Raw genomic sequence first — 21525 nt, forward strand, 5'->3', positions numbered from 1 at the left:
GCTGCCTTCGGCTCAGGTCATGATCTCAGGGTCCTGGGATCGAGGCCCGCATCGGGCTCTCTGCTCAGCAGGGAGCCTGCTTCCCTCTCTCTCTCTCTGTCTCTGCCTGCTTCTCTGTCTACTTGTGATCTCTCTCTGTCAAAATAAATAAATAAAATCTTAAAAAAAAATTTAAAAGACAAATCTGAAAATGAATGTAAATCCTAATTTACTACATGGTACAAAATAATCTGAAAAGAGAAGTTAGAATCCTGTATCTCTTAGCCTGCCTAGAATAATTCCTGGGTACATATAAACAAACAAACAGAAATGGATTTTACCTCCTGAGAAATCTGAACTACATAATGCAAGACAACCCATAATCCATGCTTATTTAAAAAGTAATTTCACATATCCACTCTTTTCGATTGATCTCTGAATTCAGCAAGGACACGGCAAAGTGATATCCTTTATGCAGTAAAACAAAAATATCAATTTAATACTCAAGAAAATTAGCTCCAGCTTTCAACACCAAACTTCTGGAAAATCCAAACCCTGGACTCCCATTATTTCCTATCGGCATTTCTTACCTCTTCCTTGCTTTTCTCATTTGGTAATTTGGTATCATAGTAATAGTATCTGCTTCCACATGGGGTTGATGTAGGAATATTAGGCTTTATGGGTTTCATTATACACTCCTTTATACAATTTCATACTATAATATGCTTTATTATACTATACTACACTTTACTATGTATTACTATACTGTATTATACCATTGTATACCATCCTATGACATTCTACACTATATCATACTATATTAAACTCTTCTATACTATACTACCTTTCGTGTTGCCTTACAATATCATACAATACTGTACTACACCACACTACACTATACTACACACTATACTATACTACCCTCCTACTCGAAGTATAATTTGAGTACCAGCAGGATCAGCATCACCTGGGAATTTGTTAGAATTGCAGAATCCCACCCTAACCTACTGAATCAGAATCTGCCTTTCAATGAGAGCTCCAGGTGATTCAAAAGCATATTCAAGTTTGAGAGGCCCTCTTCTGCTCTACCATTCTGTTCCAAAAAACAGTATAGAACAATACCTAGTATACAGACTCTAGAACAAGACGGCCTCAAGTTTAAATCTCAGCTGTGCTATTTACTTGGGCCAAATAACCTGATTTTGCTGTGCTTTAGTTTCCCCAACTGTAAAATAGTATCTATTTAATAAGGTTATGTGAAGATTAAGTGTTTTAATATGTGGAGGCCAATGGAATCGCTCCTGGCACCAAAAAAAGACCATCTAAAGGTTAACCATTCTGATTATAATGTGATTTGCTGGAGAATCTCACTCCCTGTGGATAAGAGGGAGAGTTGTCCATGAAGATATGCTGCAGGTCAATGGCATGTTGTAAGGCAAGTCTTGGAAGAAGATCAGACCTAGACTGTTGGGAGGAAGAACACCTCTCTCTGGACCTTATTGTTTAGGATAAAAACTTGAGGAGATAAAATGGTGTTGAGGATGACCTCAGCCATAGCAAAGCTTCCTGGCAACAAAGTAGAGAGGCCTCTGTACAAAGCCATGTAGAAAAAGACCTGTTCAAAAGAGCACCTATGTACCTGCTATTATTCTCTGCTTCTATTTTCCTTCTGGTATGCCCAAATCTTCAGTAAATTGTGTTTACATATTCTAGTCTGGTTCTTCTATCTACAAGGAATAAACCTAAGAGTTGTAAGGATATTCTCGAGACAGAGTTCTGAGAAGGTTCAGGCCCCTGGAGTCCAGAGTGAAGACAGCCATGAAAACAATTGAAAGAAACCCTAGGGAAAGGTGAACCACAGCATCCGGGGTTCAGGCCCACTCTCCTCCCCTCAGAGTGACCCTCCCTCCCTCCTCCAGCTAGAAGGATCAGTTTCATTTTATTAATAGAGACAACAGCATCCCTGACATTTACGATGGGCTCATAGGTCAAATAACAACCCTTTGTCACTCACCTTGCTGAAGGCAGACCTTAAGAAGAATTTTCTTCTCCAAGTTCTGCAGGGACTCAAAATTCTCTTCATAGTATACTTTCTGTGGGTCATCAGTAATCTGCAAAAGCTGAGCACTTTTGGCTTCTCCCACCCCAATGGCAAAAATAATGATGTTCCTGTCCCTGAGAGCCTTGGCTGGCATGACTACATCATCCTGGGCAACCCCATCAGTGATCACAATCAAATACTGTTGAACATTGGGTCTCCCTCCTCTTGAACTGTCAAAAAAAGGCAGAGTGAAATTCAGGGCTTTCCCAGTGCGGGTGCCATCATTCATCTGCTGAACATTTGAGATGGCTCTGTGGATGTCCACCTTTGAGGAGTATTGGTCAAGCCTAAATTCTTCCCGGGGGGCTGAACTGAACTGCAAAAGGCCAATCTGAATTTCATCAACACTAATATCAGCTTGGTTGACCATCCTCTTCACGAATCCCTTCATCTTTTCAAAGTTTTCCGGGGAGATGGATTCCGAACCATCTATCAGGAAGATGATATCAGCTTGCCTATTCTTACAGGCTGGGGACAAAAGGGAGAACAGAACATTCACTCAGAGTCTGAAACTAATAAACTGTAAGTCCCCAGGGACAGTCCAGGGTGGCATATAGACAACATGAAAATATTTTTAAAGGAGGCGGAAAAGGAAGTCAATGAGATATATTTTCTGTGACCCAGCACAAAAGAGGCAAAGCTGATAAAGATAGAATCTAACCAGCTTACTTCATTCCAGGTCGTGGTCACTCTGTGTCCAACATTCACTTTTGGACCCCAATGAGTCCACACTTTGAGAATGAAGCCTATCTAATTAGATTTGATACATACACTTGGAGGGAAAGAGAGACTAGAAAGAAACGACACTTACTCTCTGAGGAGCAGATGTCTTGTACCACATCTTTTTGGATGGCCTTTAAGGAATCAAACTCAGGCGTGAAAAACATCTTGTCTTTAGCTATCTCCTTGAGCTCCATAACATTAGCATTTTTTACTCCAATAGCATAAATGGTGACTCCTTCTCTCCTCAATGCCTCTGCAGGCTCAGCCACTGGGTCCTCAGATTTACCATCTGTGATGATGATGAGGTACCAAGGTACATTGCTGCGAGTGGTATTTGCAAAGATCTGAGCCATGCTGCTCAAGGCCTCACCAGTCATGGTGCCCCCTTTCTTCTGCTGGATGTCATCAATGGCTGCCTTCAGCCCTGACACACTGGAATACTGGTTGAGGATGAAATGAATATCAATTTCATCCGAGTACTGAACAACTCCAAACCGTACTCTGTCAGACCCAATTTGGAACCTCTTTATGGCTTCATTCATGAACGTTTTCATTTCAAGAAAATTGTCGTGGTTGATGCTGCTAGAGCCATCGACGAGGAAGTAAATATCAGCCTTCTCCATGTGTACACAGTCTAGACAATAAGAAGGAGTGACCTATTAGAATGGGGTGTGACATAGCCCGTAGCCAAAGCTGTTCATCCTGATCCCCACCCATAGGCCCTCAGCTCTCATTGTCCCCTTGAGAGTGAACAGCTTTCTACTGAAAGTACCCGTGGCTCTGCCTAGGGATATTGTTTGACCAGAAGCAAAACCAACTACATAGCAGGCAGACCACAATGCCTGGGAGTGAGTTTGGAAGCACCACCAACTAATTCTGAGAGGGGAGTAATGGATACATACCCAGCTCCCTTGCCCTTTGGGTGGGACAGCTCTGAGGCGAACTCTACGCAATTTCCCTGAGTCCCCAGCAGAACTGAGCCCCAGCTGCCTACAGCAATTACCTCATTAATTCAGCCTCAGTTGGCTGCCTTCCTTTCCTTTCTCAAATCTCCACCCCCCTCTACCATATTCCTGGGGGGCACCTCCCAGATAAATCACTTGCATCTGTATCCTTGTCTCAGAGTCTGTTTCTCAGATTCTGTTTCTGGTGAACCACACTTCAGACGTGAAGTAAGTAGTACTTGATATTTCTCAAATGAGGAAGTTGAGGGGTGCCTGGGTGGTTAAATCCTCTGCCTTCAGCTCAGGTCATGATTCCAGGGTTCTGGGATTGAGCCCCGCATCTGGCTCTCTGCTCAACAGGGAGCCTGCTTCCTCCTCTCTCTCTCTGCCTGCCTCTCTGCCAACTTGTGATCTCTGTCTGTCAAATAAATAAATAAAATCTTTTAAAAATAAAATGGGGAAGTTGAGGACAAACCAGAGTAAAATATCAGGACATACTTGAAGTTAGGAATTTTCTGAGTATCCAATCGTCCTGTGTCCCATGCAAGTCAGCCTTCTTAAAATATAGGTAGGCAAAAGAGTATACTTTCTGAAACCTAATTAATTTAATATAAAGCTTTCTGTTTTCAATGAGCCTTACTTAAGTGAATCACTCTGTATGAAGGCTTAGACTCCAAAGGGCAAAATGGTTCTACGTTTAGATCCTTTCTCAACCACTTGGTATCCAGGCTTGCCCCTTTGCGTCTCAATTTCCTAACCTGTCAAACAGCAATCTTAACACCTACTCAGTAAGATTATAGTGGGGACTAAATCAGATCATAGAAAAACAGCAGAGCTGAGTATTAAAAATGAGTAAGATCACCCATTGTCACACAGCAGATTCTTTAAAAAAAAAAAAAAAAAGACACATGATTTTCTTCTTGCACCACTCAGAAAATGTGGTCCAGCCTTGTGTTTCTAATCTCTAGACTCCCTTGCCTCAGGGAAGAATCAGGAGACTTTCCATGTTTCTGCCTGAATGGGAAGTGGTCTGAGGTGGCAGATGGGCTCCCTTGGTCAGGCCTTTCACTTGGAAGGACCTTGGTCTGCATGATACATGGGACACACTTATAAAGTATTGTTTATCTGAATGAAGTTCAAAGGCAACTGGACATCCTGCACTGTACCTGACAATTCTAGTCTAGCGGGGCAGATATTGGAAGGCGGTGTGACTTGGAAGGGTGTGGAAAATAGTTATCTACCTCTCTGGTAGAGTGTTTGTTGAATTCTTGGAGACTCAAGGGGAAGTTATAGAAAAAGAAGGCAGAAATGCAGACCTTCCCAGAAGCCATCACCCACTGATGACAGCTAGATGGCTTGCCCAAGTCTGCAAAAAAGATTATTGGGCAGGAAGAGGCATCTCTGGAGCCAGCCCCACGCAGCAGTAGTCCAAAGAGGCTCCACTGCAGTGCAGGGCCTTTGCACAGTCCAAAGGATCCCAGAGCCCTAAAGAGTGTCTGGCACTATACCTTCATGCCAATCTTGGCAGATGGAACTTTGAGGCAAGAGGGAAAAGAGAGAGAATAACTTTTATAGTGAGACTGTTATGCATCCATATCTATCACATATACAAAATGCTTAGCAGAGTCTGCCACAGAGCTGATGAGTAATAAATGGCAGATATTATAGTCATGATCTTATAAGACATTGTAAGTCATGATCTTATGGTCGTCTGGAACAGATTTCTGGTAAAATTGCCCCAGCTTCCATTTACCTCTAACCACTCTAGATTTTGGACTGATTTTCCTGTTTTCAGGTTTCATTTTAGCTGTTATGCAGTGTGGGAATGAAATCAACCCTCACCCCTTATGCTGTCTATGAATTAGAAAAGAGAAATGGAGGCTTCTTCTCCCCTTCTCCCCTACAGATTACAGGGAGTGGGTGCCCAAGGAAATGAAATTCATAACGATTTTGTTTCTCATTCCCATAACAGAGAAAGGGACCAAAAATATATGCCAAAGTGAAAGATGGGAATTTATTTAGATATTTTAAATCTCTAGACCTCGGCACAAGTAATACAAGAAATTACAAGATTATTTATTGATTGTTTAAAAAAAAAAAAAAGCTAAGTGATTTTCCCCTGAAGATACAATCACAGCCTTGAATTTTAAGTTAATTATCTACATTTCAAGTAGTCAACTTCTTTCTATTATCCTGATTTGAATCTTAGAAATATTAGCATGGGTGGACAAAATTAGACAAATGAACAGACACAAAGATACTTAGGATAGCTGGTAAGTGGAAAATTAGGGACTTAAAATTCAGGCACTTTCACTCCAAGGTGCATATACTTAACTGCTATGTTTTCTCTGGTGTTTTTTTGAAACTGCATACATAGCAGGAGCTCTCCTACAAACTTCCTCTTAAGCAGCTCACCAGGTAACTGACTTCTTCCCTTCCTCCAGTCACACATGTGCAACTGCCCCTCAGAACAATGTATTACTTAAAATATAACCCCTGGAAGATTTTACTAGTTACCAAGCACATTTAGATATAGCTTTAAGAAAAACACATATTGGCGACAGGCCTTTGGGGGAAAGGACGATATACAACCTTGAAGCTGAGCAGCTGGAAATGCCCAGCTGGCTCAGGGCGGAACTCCGCCTGCTTCCCTTTTCCGTTATCTCCCCTTTCTCCTCCCAAAAGTGCCTGTTGTTAGTTAGATGAGTCCTTTGAATGTGCTTGTTTAACTATAAAGTTTGCCCTCCTTCTTGTTTGTCCACAAGACATGTGACTAATGTTTGACCTTCATTGGCTCTTTTGTTGGTTATTATTTATATCTAATAAAAGTGAGACTGTGGAGTTACTCGGGGCAGCAGTCTTTTCGACTGTTGTCCCCTGCTCCCTTTCTCTTGCAGCCGACTTGTTTGTGCCTAATTCTTCTTCCATTCGCGGACTGAAAGAGGCACACATGAATGATGCTCCCACAATACACTGAGTGCCCTCCCCATGGGACCCCCAAGGGTAACACAACACAGTTCTGCTTAACTCAGTGGAAGATGTGAAAATTAATAAAGGGAGACTTCTCTAAAATGGAGATGGGAGAGCAGAAAGGGGAACTCTCATGCCCTACCACTTGTCCATTTCAGTCCCCCACAGAAGAATCCTCAGCAGGAAAGAAACTATTATAGCCCCAACAGGAAAAGAATGAATAAAGAAATCAACTATCCCAGCAACTCAGCCAAGGGGAAACTGCCATCACTCTGAACTATTGCATTTTTCTTTTTTTTTTTTTTCACCCTTGATTTTTTTTTTAGATTTTTTTAATTAATTTTATTTTTTATAAACATATAATATATTTTTATCCCCAAGGGTACAGGTCTGTGAATCACCAGGTTTACACACTTCACAGCACTCACCATAGCACATACCCTCCCCAGTGTCCATAATCCCACCCCTCTCCCAAACCCCCTCCCCCCATTAACCCTCAGTTTGTTTTGTGAGATTAAGAGTCACTTATGGTTTGTCTCCCTCCCAATTCCATCTTGTTTCATTTACTCTTCTCCTACCCCCTTAACCCCCCATGTTGCATCTCCTATCCCTCATATCAGGGAGATCATATGATAGTTGTCTTTCTCCAATTGACTTATTTCGCTAAGCATGATACCCTCTAGTTCCATCCACGTCGTCGCAAATGGCAAGATTTCATTTCTTTTGATGGCTGCATAATATTCCATTGTGTATATATACCACATCTTCTTTATCCATTCATCTGTTGATGGACATCTAGGTTCTTTCCATAGTTTGGCTATTGTAGACATTGCTGCTATAAACATTCGGGTGCACGTGCCCCTTCGGATCACTACGTTTGTATCTTTAGGGTAAATACCCAGCAGTGCAATTGCTGGGTCATAGAGTAGTTCTATTTTCAACATTTTGAGGAACCTCCATGCTGTTTTCCAGAGTGGTTGCACTAGCTTGCATTCCCACCAACAATGTAGGAGGGTTCCCCTTTCTCCGCATCCTCGCCAGCATCTGTCATTTCCTGACTTGTTAATTTTAGCCATTCTGACTGGTGTGAGGTGATATCTCATTGTGGTTTTGATTTGTATTTCCCTGATGCCGAGTGATATGGAGCACTTTTTCATGTGTCTGTTGGCCATCAGGATGTCTTCTTTGCAGAAATGTCTGTTCATGTCTTCTGCCCATTTCTTGATTGGATTCTTTGTTCTTTGGGTGTTGAGTTTGCTAAATTCTTTATAGATTTTGGACACTAGCCCTTTATCTGATATGTCATTTGCAAATATCTTCTCCCATTCTGTCAGTTGTCTTTTGGTTTTGTTAACTGTTTCCTTTGCTGTGCAAAAGCTTTTGATCTTGATAAAATCCCAATAGTTCATTTTTGCCCTTGCTTCCCTTGCCTTTGGTGATGTTCCTAGGAAGATGTTGCTGCGGCTGAGGTCGAAGAGGTTGCTGCCTGTGTTCTCCTCAAGGATTTTGATGGATTCCTTTCTCACATTGAGATCCTTCATCCATTTTGAGTCTGTTTTCGTGTGTGGTGTAAGGAAATGATCCAATTTCATTTTTCTGCATGTGGCTGTCCAATTTTCCCAACACCATTTATTGAAGAGGCCGTCTTTTTTCCATTGGACATTCTTTCCTGCTTTGTCGAAGATGAGTTGCCCATAGAGTTGAGGGTCTATTTCTGGGCTCTCTATTCTGTTCCATTGATCGATGTGTCTGTTTTTGTGCCAGTACCATGCTGTCTTGATGATGACAGCTTTGTAATAGAGCTTGAAGTCTGGAATTGTGGTGCCACCAACTTTGGCTTTCTTTTTCAATATTCCTTTGGCTATTCGAGGGCTTTTCTGGTTCCATATAAATTTTAGGATTATTTGTTCCATTTCTTTGAAAAAAATGGATGGTACTTTGATAGGAATTGCATTAAATGTGTAGATTGCTTTAGGTAGCATAGACATTTTCACTATATTTATTCTTCCAATCCAGGAGCATGGAACATTTTTCCATTTCTTTGTGTCTTCCTCAATTTCTTTCATGAGTACTTTATAGTTCTCTGTGTATAGATTCTTAGTCTCTTTGGTTAGGTTTATTCCTAGTATCTTATAGTTTTGGGTGCAATTGTAAATGGGATGGACTCCTTAATTTCTCTTTCTTCTGTCTTGTTGTTGGTGTAGAGAAATGCAACTGATTTCTGTGCATTGATTTTATATCCTGACACTTTACTGAATTCCTGGACAAGTTCTAGCAGTTTTGGAGTGGGGTCTTTTGGGTTTTCCACATATAATATCATATCATCTGCAAAGAGTGATAGTTTGACTTCTTCTTTGCCGATTTGGATGCCTTTAATTTCCTTTTGTTGTCTGATTGCTGAGGCTAGGACTTCTAGTACTATGTTGAATAGCAGTGGTGATAACGGACATCCCTGCCGTGTTCCTGACCTTAGTGGAAAAGCTTTCAGTTTTTCTCCATTGAGAATGATATTTGCGGTGGGTTTTTCATAGATGGCTTTGATAATATTGAGGTATGTGCCCTCTATCCCTTACACTTGGAAGAGTTTTGATCAGGAAGGGATGCTGTACTTTGTCAAATGCTTTTTCAGCATCTATGGAGAGTATCATATGGTTCTTGTTCTTTCTTCTATTAAAGTGTTGTATCACATTGATTGATTTGCGGATGTTGAACCAACTTGCAGCCCTGGAATAAATCCCACTTGGTCGTGGTGAATAATCCTTTTAATGTACTGTTGAATCCTATTGGCTAGTATTTTGGCGAGAATTTTTACATCTGTGTTCATCAAGGATATTGGTCTGTAGTTCTCTTTTTTGATGGGATCCTTGTCTGGTTTTGGGATCAAAGTGATGCTGGCCTCATAAAATGAGTTTGGAAGTTTTCCTTCCATTTCTATTTTTTGGAACAGTTTCAGGAGAATAGGAATTAGTTCTTCTTTAAATGTTTGATAGAATTCCCCCAGGAAGCCATCTGGCCCTGGGCTTTTGTTTGTTTGGAGATTTTTGATGACTGTTTCAATCTCCTTACTGCTTTTGGGTCTGTTGAGGCTTTCTATTTCTTCCTGGTTCAGTTGTGGTAGTTTATATGTCTCTAGGAATGCATTCATTTCTTCCAGATTGTCAAATTTGTTGGCGTAGAGTTGCTCATAGTATGTTCTTATAATTGTCTGTATTTCTTTGGTGTTCGTTGTGATCTCTCCTCTTTCATTCATGATTTTATTTATTTGGGTCCTCTCTCTTTTCTTTTTGATAAGTCTAGCCAGGGGTTTATCAATCTTATTAATTCTTTCAAAGAACCAGCTCCTAGTTTCGTTGATTTGTTCTATTGTTTTTTTGGTTTCTATTTCATTGATTTCTGCTCTGATCTTTATGATTTCTCTTCTCCTGCTGGGTTTAGGGTTTCTTTCTTGTTCTTTCTCCAGCTCCTTTAGGTGTACGGTTAGGTTGTGTACCTGAGACCTTTCTTGTTTCTTGAGAAAGGCTTGTACCGCTATATATTTTCCTCTCAGGACTGCCTTTGTTGTGTCCCACAGATTTTGAACTGTTGTGTTTTCATTATCATTTGTTTCCATGCATTTTTTCAATTCTTCTTTAATTTCCTGGTTGACCCATTCATTCTTTAGAAGGATGCTGTTTAGTCTCCATGTATTTGGGTTCTTTCCAAATTTCCTCTTGTGATTGAGTTCTAGCTTCAGAGCATTGTGGTCTGAAAATATGCAGGGAATGATTCCAATATTTTGATAACGGTTGAGACCTGATTTAGGACCAAGAATGTGATCTATTCTGGAGAATGTTCCATGTGCACTAGAGAAGAATGTGTATTCTGTTGCTTTGGGATGAAAAGTTCTGAATATATCTGTGATGTCCATCTGGTCCAGTGTGTCATTTGGGCCTTGATTTCCTTGTTGATCTTTTGCTTGGATGATCTGTCCATTTCAGTGAGGGGAGTGTTAAAGTCCCCTACTATTATTGTATTATTGTTGATGTGTTTCTTTGATTTTGTTATTAATTGGTTTATATAGTTGGCTGCTCCCACGTTAGGGGCATAGATATTTAAAATTGTTAGATCTTGGGGTGCCTGGGTGGCTCAGTGGGTTAAGCCGCTGCCTTCGGCTCAGGTCATGATCTCAGGGTCCTGGGATCGAGTCCCACATCGGGCTCTCTGCTCAGCAAGAAGCCTGCTTCCCTCTCTCTCTCTATCTGCCTGCCTCCCCGTCTACTTGTGATCTCTCTCTGTCAAATAAATAAATAAAATCTTTAAAAAAAATAAAAATAAAATTGTTATATCTTCTTGTTGGATAGTTCCTTTGAGTATGATATAGTGTCCTTCCTCATCTCTTATTATAGTCTTTGGCTTAAAATCTAATTGATCTGATAGAAGGATTGCCACTCCTGCTTTCTTCTGATGTCCATTAGCATGGTAAATTCTTTTCCACCCCCTCACTTTAAATCTGGAGGTGTCTTCGGGTTTAAGATGAGTTTCTTGTAGGCAACATATAGATGGGTTTTGTTTTTTTATCCATTCTGATACCCTGTGTCTTTTGATTGGGGCATTTAGCCCATTAACATTCAGGGTAACTATTGAGAGATATTAATTTAGTGCCATTGTATTGCCCGTAAGGTGACTGTTATTGTATATTGTCTCTGTTCCTTTCTGATCTACTTCTTTTAGGGTCTCTCTTTGCTTAGAGGACCCTTTCAATATTTCCTGTAGAGCTGGTTTGGTATTTGCAAATTCTTTCAGTTTTTGTTTGTCCTGGAAGCTTTTAATCTCTCCTTCTATTTTCAATGATAGCCTAGCTGGATATAGTATTCTTGGCTGCATGTTTTTCTAGTTTAGTACTCTGAATATATCATGCCAGCTCTTTCTGGCCTGCCAGGTCTCTGTGGATAAGTCTAAGTCTGCTGCCAATCTAATATTTTTACCATTGTACGTTACAGACTTCTTTTCCCTGGCTGCTTTCAGGATCTTTGTCACTAAGACTTGTCAATTTTACTATTAGGTGACTGGGTGTGGACCTATTCTTATTGATCTTGAGGGGGGTTCTCTGCACCTCCTGGATTTTGATGCTTGTTCCCTTTGCCATATTGAGGAAATTCTCTCCAATAATTCTCTCCAATATACCTTCTGCTCCCCTCTCTGTTTCCTCTTCTTCTGGAATCCCAATTATTCTAATGTTGTTTCGTCTTATGGTGTCACTTATCTCTCGAATTCTCCCCTCATGATCCAGTAGCTGTTTGTCCCTCTTTTGCTCAGCTTCTTTATTCTCTGTCATTTGGTCCTCTATATCGCTAATTCTTTCTTCTGCCTCATTTATCCTAGCCGTCAGAGCCTCCATTTTTGTTTGCACCTCATTAATACCTTTTTTGATTTCAACTTGGTTAGATTTTAGTTCTTTTATTTCACCAGAAAGGGCTTTTATGTCTCCCGAGAGGGTTTCTCTAATATCTTCCATGCCTTTTTCGAGCCCGGCTAGAACCTTGAGAATCATCATTCTGAACTCTGGATCTGACATATTACCAATGTCTGTATTGATTAGGTCCCTAGTCTTTGGTACTGCCTCTTGTTCTTTTTTTTTTTTGTGGTGAATTTTTCCGCCTTGTCATTTTGTCCAGATAAGAGTATATGTTGGAGCAAGTAAAATACTAAAAGGGTGGCAACAACCTCAGGAAAATATGCTTTAGCCAAATCAGAAGAGATCCCAAATCGTGGGGGGGGAGAAAGGGGATAAAAAGAGGTTCAGAAAGAAAGAAAAAAAATTTAAAAAAGAAAACCAATAAAGAAAAAGTATAAAAAGGAAAAATATATATATATATTAGATAAACTAGTTAAAAATGTTAAAAAAGAAAAGGGTAAAAGTTAAAAAAATTTAGCAGAAGAAGAAAAAAAATTGAAAAAGAAAAGAAAAAAAATTAATTTAACTGCAAGGCTAAGGAATCATGGGGAGAAAGCCATGAGTTCCGTGCTTTGCTTTCTCCTCCTCTGGAATTCCGCCGCTCTCCTTGGTATTGAAACTACACTCCTTGGTACGTGAACTTGGTCCTGGCTGGGTTTCTTGCTGATCTTCTGGGGGAGGGGCCTGTTGTAGTGATTCTCAAGCGTCTTTGCCCCAGGCGGAGTTGCACCGCCCTTACCCGGGGCCGCGCTGAGTAATCCGCTCGGGTTTGCTTTCAGGGCTTTTGTTCTCTGAGCGCTTTCTGTAGAGTTCCGGAGGGCGGGGATGAAGATGGCGGCCTCCCGGTCTCCGGCCCGGAGGAGCCGAGAGCCCGGGGCCCCACTCCTCAGTGCGCCCCCAGAGAACAGCGCCCAATGACTCCCGCCACCCTGGCCTCCGGCCGCACTCCAAGGTGACGGAGCCTGCGACCGGTTCAAGGTAACCCCGAGCTGAGAGTCACTCCTCGGCTCTGTCTCTGTAGCCAGCTTCCCCGTTCTAATACCGGTAAGCTCTGCGACACTCAGACACTCCCTATCCTTCCGTGACCCTGCGGGACCTGAGGCCACGCTGACCCCGCCTGGGCTTCACCCTGGTTAAGCCTCTGGAGCGATGTCCCTCAGCAGAACAGACTTTTAAAAGTCCTGATTTTGTGCTCCGTTGCTCCACAGCTCGCCGGGAGCCGGCCCCTCCCCCCGCGGTCTATCTTCCCGTCGCTTTGGATTCACTTCTCCGCCAGTCCTACCTTGCAGAAAGTGGTTGATTTTCTGTTTCTAGAGTTGCTGTTCTTCTTCTCTTTGATCTCCCGTTGGATTTGTAGGTGTTTGTAATCTTTAGATAAGCTATCTAGCTGATCTCCCGCTACCTGAAGTAGTCTCAGCCCGCTACTTCTCCGCCATCTTGACTCCTCCCCAACTCTTGCATTTTTCTAATGGACTTTCATTCAAAACAATCCCTCCCAATTTCTTCCTTCTCAATAAAATAATATTCTTCTCCTTTGTTTGTTGGACTTGCCTACTGTTATTGCTAGAGCTTGCATGTCCTGAATCACAGTTCTTTGCCATTCCCAAATTAACCCATTTTCACTGGTGAAGTAACAGACTGTTTTATTTGTAAAGTCAACAAGGAATAAGCCTACCAAGAATAATGTGTGTTTTTGCTCAGCCTATGTATGGCAGTTTTGTTACTACAATTACACAACAAATCAAATATTGTACAAATCAATAGGATATGAGTGTGAATAAAAGGTTTATTATGTCTATGAAAACCAGGTTAACTGCTTACACAAGATCCAACAAAGCAAATTATTTTAAAGGAAATTGTTGTTGTACCAGATAGCACTACAAAAACTGAATTTTTGAGACTATCAAAAATCAGGATTCTATACTCAAATTGTTTCAAAAGTGGCTAAGTTTTCTTCCCACTCTAAAGAAACTAGAAATTAGGGCACCTGGGAGGCTCAGTGGGTTGAGTCTCTCTGCCTTAGGCTCAAGTCCAAATCTCAGGGTCCTGGGATCAAGCCCCATCAGGCTCTCTGCTCAGTGGGGAGCCTGCTTCCCCCATTCTCTCTGCCTGCCTCTCTGCCTACTTGTGATCTCTCTCTGTCAAACAATAAATAAAATCTTTTAAAAAAATAAAGAAACTAGAAATTACACAAACTATACTATTGGATGTTTGATGAAGAAAACATACGGAAATCCAATCAGCAGGGCTCATTTTCAAAGAAGCCTTGGCTCTACACAAAAGACTGGCAAATTAATGTTCATTTACATTTTAAGTTATTTTTTTTAATTTCAAGAATATTCTTATCTTTTTAGAAATAATGTTCTACTTCAAGAAAGTTAAGATTTAGTAAATCCATACTTATATCCCTAAGGCTTCTACTGTAAATTACATATTACATATATTTTCATCAAACTGATAAAAAAGGGGCACCTGGGTGGCTTAGTGGATTCAGTGTCTGCCTTCAGCTCAGGTCATGATCTCAGGGCCCTGAGACTGAGTCCCACACAGGACTCCTTGCTCAGCAGAAAGTCTGCTTCTCAGGCACCTGGGTGGCTCAGTCATTAAGCGTCTACCTTCGGCTCAGTTCATGATCTCAGGGTCCAGGATCAAGCCCCGCATCGGGCTCCCTGCCCAGCAGGGAGCCTGCTTCTCCCTCTGCCTCCGCCCCTGCCCTTGCTGTAGTCTCTCTCTGTCTCTCTCTCACATCCTTCTTCCTTTCTCTCTCCCTCTCTCTCTCTCTCAAATAAATAAATAAATAAAATCTTTTAAAATTTTTTAAAAAAGAGAAAGTCTGCTTTTCCCTCTCCCTCTGCCTGCCACTCCCTTTGCTTGTGCTCTCTCTCTCTCTCTGTCCAATGAATAAATAAAATCCTTTTTAAAATAAAAAATAAAAATAAATTTTAAAAACTAATAAAAGGGATGAAGGCTAAGATAGGATGAGGGAGGAATATTCACTTTTTTTTTTTTTTTTTTTTTTTTTTTTTTTTTTTTTTTTTTTTTTTTTTTTTTTTTTTTAATTTTTTTATTTTTTTCAGCATAACAGTATTCATTATTTTTGCACCACACCCAGTGCTCCATGCAATCCGTGCCCTCTACAATACCCACCACCTGGTGCCCCCAACCTCCCACCCCCCACCCCTTCAAAATTCTCAGATCGTTTTTCAGAGTCCATAGTCTCTCATGGTTCACCTCCCCTTCCAATTTCCCTCAACTCCCTTCTCCTCTCCATCTCCCCTTGTCCTCCATGCTATTTGTTATGATCCACAAATAAGTGAAACCATATGATAATTGACTCTCTCTGCTTGACTTATTTCACTCAGCATAATCTCTTCCAGTCCCGTCCATGTTGCTACAAAACTTGGGGATTCATCCTTTCTTTTCTTTTTTTTTTTTTTACAGCGTTATAAACATATATTTTTATCCCCAGGGGTACAGGTCTGCGAATCGCCAGGTTAACACACTTCACAACACTCACCATAGCACATACCCTCCCCGATATCCATAACCCCACCCCCTCTCCCAACCCCCTCCCCCCATCAACCCTCAGTTTGTTTTGTGAAATTAAGAGTCACTTATGGTTTGTCTCCCTCCCAATCCCATCTTGTTTCATTTACTCTTCTCCTACCCCCTCAACCCCCCATGTTGCATCTCCTCTCCCTCATATCAGGGAGATCATATGATAGTTGTCTTTCTCCGATTGACTTATTTCGCTAAGCATGATACCCTCTAGTTCCATCCACGTCGTCGCAAATGGCAAGATTTCATTTCTTTTGATGGCTGCATAGTATTCCATTGTGTATATATACCACATCTTCTTTATCCATTCGTCTGTTGATGGACATCTAGGTTCTTTCCATAGTTTGGCTATTGTAGACATTGCTGCTATAAACATTCGGGTGCACGTGCCCCTTTGGATCACTACGTTTGTATCTTTAGGGTAAATACCCAGCAGTGCAATTGCAGGGTCATAGGGTAGTTCTATTTTCAACATTTTGAGGAACCTCCATGCTGTTTTCCAGAGTGGTTGCACCAGCTTGCATTCCCACCAACAGTGTAGGAGGGTTCCCCTTTCTCCGCATCCTCGCCAGCATCTGTCATTTCCTGACTTGTTAATTTTAGCCATTCTGACTGGTGTGAGGTGATATCTCATGGTGGTTTTGATTTGTATTTCCCTGATGCCGAGTGATATGGAGCACTTTTTCATGTGTCTGTTGGCCATCTGGATGTCTTCTTTGCAGAAATGTCTGTTCATGTCCTCTGCCCATTTCTTGATTGGATTCTTTGTTCTTTGGGTGTTGAGTTTGCTAAGTTCTTTATAGATTTTGGACACTAGCCCTTTATCTGATATGTCATTTGCAAATATCTTCTCCCATTCTGTCAGTTGTCTTTTGGTTTTTTTAACTGTTTCCTTTGCTGTGCAAAAGCTTTTGATCTTGATGAAGTCCCAAAAGTTCATTTTTGCCCTTGCTTCCCTTGCCTTTGGTGATGTTCCTAGGAAGATGTTGCTGCGGCTGAGGTCGAAGAGGTTGCTGCCTGTGTTCTCCTCGAGGATTTTGATGGATTCCTTTCTCACATTGAGATCCTTCATCCATTTTGAGTCTATTTTCGTGTGTGGTGTAAGGAAATGATCCAATTTCATTTTTCTGCATGTGGCTGTCCAATTTTCCCAACACCATTTATTGAAGAGGCTGTCTTTGTTCCATTGGACATTCTTTCCTGCTTTGTCGAAGATGAGTTGACCATAGAGTTGAGGGTCCATTTCTGGGCTCTCTATTCTGTTCCATTGATCTATGTGTCTGTTTTTGTGCCAGTACCATGCTGTCTTGATGATGACAGCTTTGTAATAGAGCTTGAAGTCCGGAATTGTGATGCCACCAACTTTGGCTTTCTTTTTCAATATTCCTTTGGCTATTCGAGGTCTTTTCTGGTTCCATATAAATTTTAGGATTATTTGTTCCATTTCTTTGAAAAAAATGGATGGTACTTTGATAGGAATTGCATTAAATGTGTAGATTGCTTTAGGTAGCATAGACATTTTCACAATATTTATTCTTCCAATCCAGGAGCATGGAACATTTTTCCATTTCTTTGTGTCTTCCTCAATTTCTTTCATGAGTACTTTATAGTTTTCTGAGTATAGATTCTTAGTCTCTTTGGTTAGGTTTATTCCTAGGTATCTTATAGTTTTGGGTGCAATTGTAAATGGGATGGACTCCTTAATTTCTCTTTCTTCTGTCTTGTTGTTGGTGTAGAGAAATGCAACTGATTTCTGTGCATTGATTTTATATCCTGACACTTTACTGAATTCCTGGACAAGTTCTAGCAGTTTTGGAGTGGAGTCTTTGGGTTTTCCACATAGAGTATCATATCATCTGCGAAGAGTGATAGTTTGACTTCTTCTTTGCCGATTTGGATGCCTTTAATTTCCTTTTGTTGTCTGATTGCTGAGGCTAGGACTTCTAGTACTATGTTGAATAGCAGTGGTGATAACGGACATCCCTGTCGTGTTCCTGACCTTAGCGGAAAAGCTTTCAGTTTTTCTCCATTGAGAATGATATTTGCGGTGGGTTTTTCATAGATGGCTTTGATAATATTGAGGTATGTGCCGTCTATCCCTACACTTTGAAGAGTTTTGATCAGGAAGGGATGCTGTACTTTGTCAAATGCTTTTTCAGCATCTATGGAGAGTATCATATGGTTCTTGTTCTTTCTTTTATTAATGTGTTGTATCACATTGATTGATTTGCGGATGTTGAACCAGCCTTGCAGCCCTGGAATAAATCCCACTTGGTCGTGGTGAATAATCCTTTTAACGTACTGTTGAATCCTATTGGCTAGTATTTTGGCGAGAATTTTTGCATCTGTGTTCATCAAGGATATTGGTCTGTAGTTCTCTTTTTTGTTGGGATCCTTGTCTGGTTTTGGGATCAAGGTGATGCTGGCCTCATAAAATGAGTTTGGAAGTTTTCCTTCTATTGCTATTTTTTGGAACAGTTTCAGGAGAATAGGAATTAGTTCTTCTTTAAATGTTTGGTAGAATTCCCCCGGGAAGCCATCTGGCCCTGGGCTTTTGTTTGTTTGGAGATTTTTGATGACTGTTTCAATCTCCTTACTGGTTATGGGTCTGTTCAGGCTTTCTATTTCTTCCTGGTTCAGTTGTGGTAGTTTATATGTCTCTAGGAATGCATCCATTTCTTCCAGATTGTCAAATTTGTTGGCGTAGAGTTGCTCATAGTATGTTCTTATAATTGTCTGTATTTCTTTGGTGTTCGTTGTGATCTCTCCTCTTTCATTCATGATTTTATTTATTTGGGTCCTCTCTCTTTTCTTTTTGATAAGTCTGGCCAGGGGTTTATCAATCTTATTAATTCTTTCAAAGAACCAGCTCCTAGTTTCGTTGATTTGTTCTATTGTTTTTTTGGTTTCTATTTCATTGATTTCTGCTCTGATCTTTATGATTTCTCTTCTCCTGCTGGGTTTAGGGTTTCTTTCTTGTTCTTTCTCCAGCTCCTTTAGGTGTAGGGTTAGGTTGTGTACCTGAGACCTTTCTTGTTTCTTGAGAAAGGCTTGTACCGCTATATATTTTCCTCTCAGGACTGCCTTTGTTGTGTCCCACAGATTCTGAACCGTTGTGTTTTCATTATCATTTGTTTCCATAAATTTTTTCAATTCTTCTTTGATTTCCTGGTTGACCCATTCATTCTTTAGAAGGATGCTGTTTAGTCTCCATGTATTGGGTTCTTTCCAAATTTCCTCTTGTTATTGAGTTCTAGCTTTAGAGCATTGTGGTCTGAAAATATGCAGGGAATGATCCCAATCTTTTGATACCGGTTGAGACTTGATTTAGGACCAAGAATGTGATCTATTCTGGAGAATGTTCCATGTGCACTAGAGAAGAATGTGTATTCTGTTGCTTTGGGATGAAATGTTCTGAATATATCTGTGATGTCCATCTGGTCCAGTGTGTCATTTAAGGCCTTGATTTCCTTGTTGATCTTTTGCTTGGATGATCTGTCCATTTCAGTGAGGGGAGTGTTAAAATCCCCTACTATTATTGTATTCTTGTCGATGTGTTTCTTTGATTTTGTTATTAATTGGTTTATATAGTTGGCTGCTCCCACGTTAGGGGCATAGATATTTAAAATTGTTAGATCTTCTTGTTGGACAGTTCCTTTGAGTATGATATAGTGTCCTTCCTCATCTCTTATTATAATCTTTGGCTTAAAATCTAATTGATCTGATATAAGGATTGCCACTCCTGCTTTCTTCTGATGTCCATTAGCATGGTAAATTCTTTTCCACCCCCTCACTTTAAACCTGGAGGTGTCTTCGGGTGTAAGATGAGTTTCTTGTAGGCAACATATAGATGGTTTTTGTTTTTTTATCCATTCTGATACCCTGTGTCTTTTGATTGGGGCATTTAGCCCATTAACATTCAGGGTAAGTATTGAGAGATATGAATTTAGTGCCATTGTATTGCCTGTAAGGTGACTGTTATTGTATATTGTCTCTGTTTCTTTCTGATCTACTACTTTGAGGGTCTCTCTTTGCTTAGAGGACCCCTTTCAATATTTCCTGTAGAGCTGGTTTGGTATTTGCAAATTCTTTCAGTTTTTGTTTGTCCTGGAAGCTTTTAATCTCTCCTTCTATTTTCAATGATAGCCTAGCTGGATATAGTATTCTTGGCTGCATGTTTTTCTCATTTAGTACTCTGAATATATCATGCCAGCTCTTTCTGGCCTGCCAGGTCTCTGTGGATAAGTCTGCTGCCAATCTAATATTTTTACCATTGTACGTTACAGTCTTCTTTTCCCGGGCTGCTTTCAGGATCTTTTCTTTGTCACTAAGACTTGTCAATTTTACTATTAGGTGACGGGGTGTAGACCTATTCTTATTGATTTTGAGGGGGGTTCTCTGAACCTCCTGGATTTTGATGCTTGTTCCCTTTGCCATATTGGGGAAATTCTCTCCAATAATTCTCTCCAATATACCTTCTGCTCCCCTCTCTGTTTCCTCTTCTTCTGGAATCCCAATTATTCTAATGTTGTTTCGTCTTATGGTGTCACTTATCTCTCGAATTCTCCCCTCGTGGTCCAGTAGCTGTTTGTCCCTCTTTTGCTCAGCTTCTTTATTCTCTGTCATTTGGTCTTCTATATCGCTAATTCTTTCTTCTGCCTCATTTATCCTAGCAGTGAGAGCCTCCATTTTTGATTGCACCTCATTAATAGCTTTTTTTATTTCAACTTGGTTAGATTTTAGTTCTTTTATTTCTCCAGAGAGGGCTTTTATATCTCCCGAGAGGGTTGCTTTAATATCTTCCATGCCTTTTTCAAGCCCGGCTAGAACCTTGAGAATCATCATTCTGAACTCTATATCTGACATATTACCAATGTCTGTATTGATTAGGTCCCTAGCCTTTGGTATTGCCTCTTGTTCTTTTTTTTGTTGTGAATTTTTCCGCCTTGTCATTTTGTCCAGATAAGAGTTTATGAAGGAGCAAGTAAAATACTAAAAGGGTGGCAACAACCCCAGGAAAATATGCTTTAGCCAAATCAGAAGAGATCCTGAATTGTGAGGGGGGAGAAAGGGGATAAAAAGGGGTTCAGAAAGAAAGAAAAAAAAAACTATTAAAAAAAAGAAAGCCGATAAAGAAAAAATATAAAAAGAGGAAAAAATATATATATATTAGATAAACTATTTAAAAAACGTTAAAAAAAGAAAACGGTAAAAGTTAAAAAAAATTTAGCAGAAGAAGAGAAAAAGAAAAAAAAATTGAAAAAGAAAAAAAAATTAAATTAACTGCAAGGCTAAAAAATCATGGGGAGAAAGCCATGAGTTCCGTGCTTTGCTTTCTTCTCCTCTGGAATTCCGCCGTTCTCCTTGGTAGGTGAACTTGGTCCTGGCTGGGTTTCCCGTAGATCTTCTGGGGGAGGGGCCCGTTGTAGTGATTCTCAAGCGTCTTTGCCCCAGGCGGAGTTGCACCGCCCTTACCCGGGGTCGCGCTGAGTCATCCGCTCGGGTTCGCTTTGGGGAGCTTTTGTTCCCTGAGCGCTTTCCGTAGAGTCCGGAGGACGGGAATAAAGATGGCGGCCTCCTGGTCTCTGGCCCGGAGGAGCCGAGAGCCCGGGGCCCCACTCCTCAGTGCGCCCTCAGAGAACAGTGCCAAATGACTACCGTCACCCTGGCCTACGGCTGCGCTCCGAGCTGACCGAGCCTGCGACCGGTTCACGGCAACCCGGAACTGAGAGTCACTCCTCGGCTCTGTCTCTGCAGCCGGCTTCCCCGTTCTAATACCGGTAAGCTCTGCGACACTGAGACACCCCCGATCCTTC

General features: G+C 40.9%; 1 protein-coding gene across 4 annotated transcripts in view; it reads right to left on the bottom strand.

Moving 5' to 3' along the window:
- Positions 1-21525, bottom strand: part of LOC125104624 (collagen alpha-4(VI) chain-like) — a 127574-nt gene that overhangs the window by 80951 nt on the left and 25098 nt on the right. For all 4 annotated transcript variants that reach the window (XM_047737261.1, XM_047737271.1, XM_047737253.1 and 1 more), the window contains exons 7-8: positions 2892-3437; positions 1994-2548 (exon numbers count right to left, since the gene is read on the bottom strand). In XM_047737261.1, coding sequence (XP_047593217.1) covers positions 1994-2548; positions 2892-3437 — 1101 coding nt within the window. The remainder of the gene's footprint in view (positions 1-1993; positions 2549-2891; positions 3438-21525) is intronic.

This window comes from Lutra lutra, chromosome 1, assembly GCF_902655055.1.
Source record: "Lutra lutra chromosome 1, mLutLut1.2, whole genome shotgun sequence".
Lineage (NCBI taxonomy): Eukaryota > Metazoa > Chordata > Mammalia > Carnivora > Mustelidae > Lutra > Lutra lutra.